General features: G+C 46.7%; 1 protein-coding gene across 1 annotated transcript in view; it reads left to right on the top strand.

Moving 5' to 3' along the window:
- EFCAB6 (EF-hand calcium binding domain 6) overlaps positions 1-9,680 on the top strand; it is a 239,175-nt gene that overhangs the window by 50,593 nt on the left and 178,902 nt on the right. The window contains 1 exon segment of the mRNA XM_028490698.1: positions 3,688-3,754. Within this exon segment, the coding sequence (XP_028346499.1) occupies positions 3,688-3,754 (67 nt within the window).

The following is a 9,680-nucleotide window of genomic DNA, read 5'->3' as shown; positions in this document are numbered from 1 at the left end:
GATCTGGCTGGCCTCCCTATGGTACCCGGTACCCACAGGCCCTCTGTGATCTGGCTGGCCTCCCTATGGTACCCGGTGCCCACAAGGCCCTCTGTGATCTGGCTGGCCTTCCTATGGTACCCGGTACCCACAAGGCCCTCTGTGATCTGACTGGCCTTCCTATGGTACCCGGTACCCACAAGGCCCTCTGTGATCTGGCTGGCCTCCCTGACAGGCACTCTGCTGCTCTCCTCTTTCTCCACTGTGTTCTCTTCTTGTTGCTCCTGTCTTAAGGCTTTTGACTGGTGGTTCCCCAGCGTCTGCAGTGCTTCTCCCCCAAATAAAGCTATAGGTCACTCGGCTCACACCCATGAGGTTAACACACAAATGTGATTTTCTCATTCTAGAACGTGAGCTCCACGAGGGCAGGCAACTTTATCAGTTTTATTTATGGATGTATCCCAAGCCCCTAGGACCATGTTTGGCACATAGTGAGTGCTTAATATATATTTGTTGAATAAGTGGATGGAAAAACAGCAGTGACAACCAACAAACAACATGTACAGTCAGCGACCTGAATGACTCGCAGACATAATATCTAGTGAAGGAGGAAGAAACATACGAAACTTCTGTTCATATGTGAAGTTCAAAACCAGACGAACTGAACTGTATTGTTTAGGGATACATACCTAGGTGGTAAAATGATAACAAAATAAAAGTCAATGATATCTTAAGTGCTAGGAGGAGAGGAAATATTATGATTGGAGAAAGGCAAAGGGGGGCCTCTTTTGTTTGGCTTTAATTCTTGATTTGAGTAATTGTTGAACAGGTGTTTGCCTTAATTGTAAGTAAACTATGCATATGTACTGTATGTACTTTTCTGTGTAAAGGTTATATCTCACAATAGCAATTTAAAACTCAATGAATTTAATAAACGTATTAGACACAGCTAAAGAAATAAGTGAACTGGAAGATCGGTCAGAAAACATTAGCCAGAATGTAGCAGAGACATAAACGATGTAATTGGAGCTCTGTAAAGAGAGCAGTGAGAGATGGGACAGGTAATAGCCAGAGAAACAATGGCTGAGGATTTTCCAGAACTGATGAAAAGTGCTGTCCTGCAGATTCAAGAAGGCAAATCTCAAAAAGGATTTAAAACGGGTGGGGGCAGAACCCCAAAGACCAAGAGATCTTAAAGGCAGCCAAAGGGCAACATTTACACAAAAGTGACTTCTGAGTTGTAACAATGGAAGCCAGGTGAAGAGTGGATTAAAAACTACGATGTGTTGGAAGAAAATCACTGCCACCCTAGAATTGTGTATCTAAAGAAAATCTCTTTCCCTATTTTAAATACTGAAGTAAAGACATTCTCAAACAAAAATGGATTTGGCCTCCAACAGGCCCAGAAAAAGAAACTCTAAGGGTATACTTTAGGTAGAAGGAAAGCGATCCCAGGTGGAAGGTTTGAGATGATGCAAGAAGAGATGCCGAGGGAAGATGGCTGAACACCTGGAAAGTACAGGACACACTCGTGACTGTACGGAATGCTGATGGCTTCTGGAATTAAAAAATAGGATAGAATTAGAACACGTGACAGTAGTAATATATACATTGAGAGGAGGGACTGGAGTTAAATGTTCTGGAGTTGGTACATTGTCCAGTCGGAAGATGAAAGTTCTGATTAACTTGAGTCTTTGAAAATTATGCTGGTTGTAATTTCCAGAGCAATTACTACAAGTTTAAAAATGGAGTGTATAACTCCCAAACTTATAGAGGCACAAAAATGGAATGATAAAAATGGTATCAACCCAAAAGAAGGCAAGAAGCAGCAGAATAGGCAGGACAAATAAAAATCCTGAATATCTCAGTAATTATAATAAATGTACCACTTGAAAGACAAAAATAACAGATAGTAAAATCCACTAAGAGAAAAACCTAAACATAGTTTTATAGAAAGGTTAAAAGTGAAAGGATTTAAAAAGACATACTATTCAAATAAATACTAATCTAAAGAAAGCTGGCATCACTAAGTTAATATCAGACAGTAGACGGGGCTCCCCTGAGGCAGATACTGAGATGGAGTTTGGGGTACACACTTCCCTGTGAAGGGAAGAGGACTGGAGCCAGACTGGGCAGAGGAGCTGCCACTGGGGCTGAGGAAGCCTTGACCAAATGCAGAGGAGGGAGGGAGGGGGCTGAGATTGGGAGGGGCGGCCTCCTGTGCACCCCGGGGCAGTGGCACTTCTCCATTTCTTCAGCTGATGGTGGGAACACCATCCGCTGTAAAAAGTCAGGTAGGTATGATTTTTATTCCTTAAATCTTAAACATAGGTAACAAATAGTGTTTTGTATCTCTTCAATACGTAATTAAAACCATATTAAATATATTACATTTAGCACAGAATCATAAGGCTGGGCTCCTGGTTTCACCTTTAACTTGGGCTCGGCACTTAACCCCTCTGAGCCTGTTTCCTCGTATGTAAAATGAAGTTAATTTCTGTTTAAAGCGCTCCAGTGGCTTCCCCTTCCCCAGTGTGAAGTCCAGACCCCTCATCATGGCCTCCGCACCATGGCGCTGGTGTCAGCCTCCATCTCTGGACTCACCCCATGTTCCTGGGCCCTGCTTGCCGGGCTCTGGTCCCCCTGGCCTCTGCAGTAGCAGCCGTGGGATGTGCCAGGCCCCTGCCACCTCTGGGCTTCAAGCTGTTGCGTGTTCCCTTTGCTTTGCCTGGAGAGCTTTTCCTCCGAGAGGGTGGCTCCTGGCTTGTTAGCTTGTGGGGCTCTATTCAAATGCCCCGTCATCCACCCGATCCAGGAGAGTCGGCCCATCTTACCCCAGCGTCCAGTCTATCCCCACCTGTCTTTACTGTCTTCACAGCACTTGTTATTACTTCAGCTTACATTGCTTATTTGATTGCTTATTTCCAGTCTGTCACTGTGCCTAGCATTAAGCTTTTTCAAGACTGGGAACGGTGTCCTGCTCGACACCACGCCCAGGCCTGAGTGTAGGAGGCACCGGATAAATACTCTGAAGTGGCCTCTGTTGTTCTTTATCCTCATCTAGCCCTACGGTTAGTTCCAAAGAGAGGCTCTGAAGCGGTTTATAGATACACAGATAATGCAAAATCAAAAATAGTTAATAAAAGCGGATGGAGACAGGGGGCTGGTATAGACGCACATCCGTCCTAAGCCCTTTGCAGAGGGGCTCAGTGCGCACCGCGGGGCGAGCGGGAGCCCGCAGGGGTCAGAACACAGTGCCGCAGCCGAGGGTTAGGCGTGGTCCGTGAAGCCGGGCCACCTGGGTCTGAAGCAGGTGCCTCGGCTTCCCCACGGTGACCTTCAGCTCCCCCAGCCTCCTCTGGAAAGCGGGATGGTGGTGGCCGCTAACCCATGGAGTGAGGGTCATGTGAGACGGGGCCTGGCCTCCGTGAGGGCTCTCTGCGTGAAGGCCGTAATCACTCCATTCCCACCCCACCCCAGGAGGAGTCGATGTCATGTGTCATTTTACAGATGAGGGACCCGAGACACGGAGAAGCTAAGTAACTGGCCCAAGTTCACGCTTCTGGCAGATGGTAGTGCGTAAGAAAGACCTTGAATTTAAAAATACGTAATTTAGAAATTCTTATAATTTTGATCTCTGTGTGTCCTATGTAAACATTAATGTAGTTAAAACATTTTAACAAAAGATTTTTAATTGTTATCTTTAAGGGGAGGTGAGAGTGAAATGAATTGCTGTCGGACATTAAAAGAACTCGAAGTCCAAGTAGGAGAAAAGGTAATAGAGAGCTTTCAAAGTTCTTCCCCCAGTCCCCACCCTTCGTCAAAAGTGATTGCTATTTTTCTGGAAAAGGCAAAACTATGGAAAATTTAAAAGTTTAGTAGTTGCTAGAGGTTGAAGGGCAGAGGGTGGAGAGAGAAGATGATTTAGGTGGAAAGCAGATTTTTAAGGAAGTGAAGATACTCTGTTTGATACCATAATGATGGCTACGTGTCTTTATACATTTGACAAAACTCATAGAACGTACAACAAGAGTGAACCTTAATGTAAACTAGGGACTGTGGGAGATTACGATGCATCAATGAAGGTTCATCAGTTGAACCAAATGTCCCGCTCTGGTTGGGGATACTGATAATGGGGGACACCATGCATGTGTGGGGACAGGAGGTATATGGGAAATTGCTGTACATTTCCCCCAATCTTGATGTGAACCTTACACTGCTCTTAAAAATAAATTCTTAATAAAAAAACCCAAAATGCCAAAAAAAGAAAAAAGTAATTGCTAGCAGAGGAAGCTGATGCAGAATGAGCTGTGTCCTGTCATCCGCGTTCTCATGCCTCACCCAGTAGAGCTCACGTGAAAGCCTGTACTCACATGACTTCGCCTGCTCGGATGGCATCCTTTTTTATGAACGACACCAGCAGAAGTCCTGGAATATTAAATACTTTTGTATTAACTTTAGATCATTATTAGTAGGGCTTCCCTTTTGGTTTTTGTCTATGACTGAGGCAGGGTTTTCTTTAGAAAGAGAAAACTACTGCTTTTCAGCAGTAAATGCCAATCAAGAGCGGCGTGGTAAAAATAACCGGTGAAACTCAGAGCGATACATATTTAAGAATTGAGTAATTGAGCCACAAAAGCTACTACGTGTGTTTAGAAAGGAGCATATAGCTCTGTTCCTGTTTGCTGATTGTGGGTAGCACAACTAGGGAGGGAGGAGATGCTCACGGCCTTCGGGGGCTGGAATCGGACCCCTTTTTAAAATGCATTTGAGCCTGTCAGTTATACGAGCAGTTTGAGAATCATAGTTTAATTTACTTGATTCAATATGTTGGTTTGAAATGTGACAAATTTTCTTTCCTTTTTGAACTCTTCTGAGATTGTCAAACATTTCAAAATCAAAAATAGCCAGAAACCCACAAAATGTTTGTCTAAATTTCCCTGGCTTATGCCATTAACACCAGAAAATTCATGCTAGTGTGATAATTTTTTAGCATTATGTGCTCCTAAAAATCTACTTTCACTATAGGTTATATTAGTAGGAACCCTGGTGTAATGATTTGCTGCTTCTATTGTGGTTCATTTGTTATTCTGTAAGAAATATGAAATATTCGTAATTGATATGTAATAGATATTATTTATGGTATATGTCTTTAATTTGTCTCTTCACAAACTTTGTTAATCATGAAATTATCCTAGGAAAGTCAGCTGTTTATGACGATCATGCTTTCAACATAGGTGGGTCAGTAATGCAACGTTACAGTTAGGGGAGGGGAGGGACATAGGCCTAGCTTGTAAGTTACTGAAAGTGAGGCTTCGAAGAGGAAAGCTGAAGGGGAACTCCACCGCCGGCCGCCCTTTCATCTCAGTCCTTTTTCATCCTGGCCTCCTTCCCATAGAAGCCCCCTCACTAAGAGTGAGTTTAAAGCAGCGCGGTTTAAACAGAAAGGTGACGGCGAGAGGCTGAGGAGTGGGTGATAGAGGTAACGCCTGACCACAGGGCAGCTCCGAGGCTTTCTCTGCCGTGCAGTCTGGCCAGCACAAGCTGCAGCCGCAACTCCACCTGCCACCCTGGCGCTGGGCAGGCAGGTGGCGTGGACGGGCTCTGCCATTTACCAGCCGGGTGGCCTTGGGCAAAGTCCTTGTCATTGGGCTTCTTCTCCTGTCGGTGGGGATAAGAACACCCACCTCACAGTGCTGTTGTGTGGCTTACAGGCATCCAGCATAAAGCACCTGGAACACTTAGGTGACCCCAGCTGCCGTTATTATGGTTATTACTACAGCTTCCTTTGAAGTATAGGTAGGAACTTAAAGGAATGTCATCCCTTCCCACCGACCCCAAAGTAAACAGAACAAACCAAACCCACTCCTCAGCTGCTGGCTGTGTGCAGTAGCATGTCTCCAGCTACAGCTCTGGTCCTGGAAACGGGCCACACTCAAACGTTGGAGACAGAGAGGAACACCTAGCGATTAGTAAAAGAAGGCTGTCTTCAGACATACCTTGTCATTGCTGGGCGATCTACACAGTCTGGGAATGAAAGATGCGAATTCTTTTGTTTTAAATGTAAGTCCACGTGGCGTATTGGAGCCAAGAATGCATGCAAATGTCTCTCTGAATTTTGGGAGCCAGACTTTGCCGAATGTGTGTGTGGTCTAGCCTTCCTAAACCAACAAGTAGTTAGCAGTTGGCACCCCAAACTGCCCGAACCCCGGGGCTTGGGTTTCCTAATTGTTTTCTTCTGCAGTGAGCTTGGTCTGATGGCTGGTTCCTCAGCCTCTCGCCCTAATTCACGTGCACTTAGACCTTCCAGCCTGCGTTCACACGCACGCTCCTCGTTCAGTCGAAACCTTGGGCTTCCTGAGTCTCGTTTTCTCCACCAGTCGAGGGGAAGGCAGACTGGGTGGTCTCCAGGGCCCATCTCTTGGCCTTTGGTGACCGTGACCCGTGGCGTCACGCGAAGAGCCTGCTGTCTGCGTCCGTGGGGCCCGGGGGCCCTCAGGGTGTCGCCTGCAGGCCCCGCTGGTCCCCGCTCCCGCTGTGATCCGCACTCGGGTCCCACCCAGCGGGCGCTCGCGGTCTGGTGCGCGGCTCGCTCGCCCTCGCCCTCTTGGCCCCGGCTTTTCCTTGTGTCACAGAGAGGACTGTGCTTCCCTCTGGCTCCTCTTCTGTGCTTTCTGCGGGGCGTCTCCGGGGCTGCCCTTGAGTCCTCTGGTCTTCAGGCCCCTTGCTCTCTTAATCTTCTGGGAGACAGAAGGAATTGGTGGGAAGGAGGCGCACCTGGCCTGAAGCCTCACCTCCGCGGCGGCCCACGGGCCCTGGGCAGGTCTCCCGCTGCTCTGCGTTTCCCCGTCTCTGAAGGCAAGACAACAGCACTTACCCGTCAGAGTGATCACGAGAATGAATGAGAATAATGTAAGTGACGCCCTTGCATACAGCAGATGCTCAGTAAATACTCGTCCCTTCCTCTACCCATCAGTGAGGCTGGTCCTTCCTGTCAGGCGCTCCTGAAACCCTTCCTGTGGTAGCTTTACCCGCCACCAGGTGGTGCCCCGTCCGCCACCAGGTGGTGCCCCGTCAACCACCGAGGTGTCTGGTCGTCCTACCCTGTGACAAGCAGAGACCCCCGACTGAGCTGAGATAGTAAGGAACTTCTCATCTCGTCTAAGAAGTCCGGAGGGAGGGCAGGTCAGGGTCTGCTCACTCACATCTCCTCCGGTCACCAGGAGGTGGCCAGCATTCCAGGCTCGACGCGCAGATACTGCGAAGTCGGATTTTTTCCAGCATGCTGTTTCTTCTACTATGACTCTTTATAAACACGGGGAAACTTCTTCCTGTGACTCACAGGCCAGGATTTTGTCCCCACCCAAACCAGTCACTGGCGGTGGCATTGGCCGCTGCAAGCAGCCTGGACCAACCCTGGTCACTCCCTGGTGTGGTGGCTAGGCTCCCTCCCCTTAGGCACGGGGCCACCCAGGGGGTGGATATCTGAACCAAATGGAAAATGGAGGGTTTCGTTAGAAAGAGAAGGGGTTAGAGGTCAATGGATTTGGAGAAAGCGACCAACAGCGTCTGCTTCAGCCTCGCAGCAAAAGAACCCACAGCTGGCTGGGCCTTAATCCTTTGGACACTGATGTAATTTTTTGGATTTTGCCAACTCTGATAATAACGAGAGTTAGCACGGATTGAGCACTTACTAGGAGCTGTTCTAAGCGCTTTACTGTGTTTATGTATTCAATTTAGGCAGGTGCCCTTGTTATCCCACCTTGATATGGAGGGAAACTAGAACAGAGGCTGAGCAGTTGGGCCAAGTGTGCACAGCTTGGGGGCAGAGGAGCTGCAGAGGACCCGCCTTGGCTGCTGGCTCCAGGGTCCTGGCTCTTAACCTCAGGCCACCCTGCCTCTGGGAGGACCCTTTAGGAAAGGTGGCTGCCTGCAGCAAATGTGACTCTGTTATGCCTGGAGGTGGACCCAGTGCATCGCAGAGAAGCATCTCTGCTCACCGAAGCCCTATGAACGGGTGGAGGTTGTTTTCTAGCCACAGGGTCATCTCTGTGTCCGCGTAGCATCTACTTCAGATTTGGGAATTTTCTTTCCTTTTCTGTCTCTGGCATCCTGCCCTCCCATGCTTCTTCCCAACTCCTCAGGCGCTTATGCTCCTGGCCGTCCTGCAGGGCCCCAGCCCCGTCCTGGAGCCACAGCACCTTCCGAGGCCCAAGACTTAGGTTCTCCACATGCTTCAGGTGAGGGATCTGCCAGGAAAAAACTTAAAGCAAAGCTTTAAGTGTTTCCAGGTTAACAAAGTTTGGGTCTTTTTACTCTGTTTTATCTTTTGTCAACTCGCCACATGAGGGTGAGGTGGAAGTAAAAGAAGAGGCTAACAGAGGAAGAGAATCTCCTCTTGCCTCTTGAGGTGAGGGGAGGCTCATTGTAACCCATGTCCGGAGAATTGCCGAGACACAGGAAGCTGTTCTGACATATCAGAACGCAGTGTGTGTTTAGAAGTGTCATGACTAGTCTCCTCCCCCAACATGCAAAAAAAATAAATTGTCTTAAATTGAAGGCTGGAATTCAAGAATGTGCAATTCAGTTAAAGACATTAAAAAAAGGAAAATAAACAAATCCACCCAAAGCCCCAGGCTGTTTGCTCTCTTACCACATCACTGCCCCAATCAGGGCTGCTCTTTTAAGCCTGGGAGCCGTGACGTCAGAACATCTGGTCTACCCAGTCAGCCGTGACTAGTGTGTCTGTTGGACGCCAAGTGACACAAGTCGTTATGGGATTGCCCTGGTGCCTTGGAGTTGTGTAGATGCAGCCTTAGTCATTTCAGAAGCAATTAGTAAATAATTAGAGGGACTAAGCTGCTTGCTTGGTCAGTAATATCTTCACAAAAGTGAAGACACAAGTGATGGGTATATCCACTTTCTTAAATAGGTGAATTTTCTTAAAAAATAAATTTAAAAAATTATTGCTTGAGGGATAAGAAACAGTTGTTAGGATCACAACCATTTCGTAAACATACCTTAACATTAGAACACCACATTAGCACGAATGAATGTATCAGAATACAGTCTGTTTGCCTAATGAAAAGACCGTGTCAAACTCAAAATGAGGCCATTTACTAAAACATACAAGCTTTTGGTTAATTCGTAATATCCTCCTAATCCCACTTTTATCATCTCTCCTCTGGTGCACTTGGTATTAATTACCTATTATAGCAGGTATTTTAACACAACTTCTCTTTCGTCTGCAGAAAATATTAGCATATCGCAGAGCTGTTGGGACAGATTGTATCTGAGGCACTTCTTCCTCCTGCAGAAAAGCCTATCAATCATAACTGAGTATAGTGATTAATAATGTCACAGCTCTTATTCCTGTGTCTCTGTGCAGCTAAATGAAGAGTCGTGCTTACATTGGATCTAGAGAATTTCACATAACAACATAATCAGCTGCCATTTTATAAAGAAATGATATTGAAAATGCTTCTACCCCAGGACCTATTTTTGGTTGCTCTATTAGTAATTTACTGAAGGCTTCATCAGGAAACTAAAGCAAAGATTTTGTTATGTCAGAATTTATATTATTTCAGACTAAGTTTCTCTTAAAAAAAAATCTTCTTGCATGTGGCAAGTCAGTAGTACACATGAGATTGCAGGGTTGAGTGTTTAAAACAGTGCGGTGTCATGGGGACAGGCTGGTGGCG

Source organism: Physeter macrocephalus, chromosome 6 (genome assembly GCF_002837175.3).
Source record: "Physeter macrocephalus isolate SW-GA chromosome 6, ASM283717v5, whole genome shotgun sequence".
NCBI lineage: Eukaryota > Metazoa > Chordata > Mammalia > Artiodactyla > Physeteridae > Physeter > Physeter macrocephalus.
This window is presented reverse-complemented; position numbering and strand designations above follow the sequence as displayed.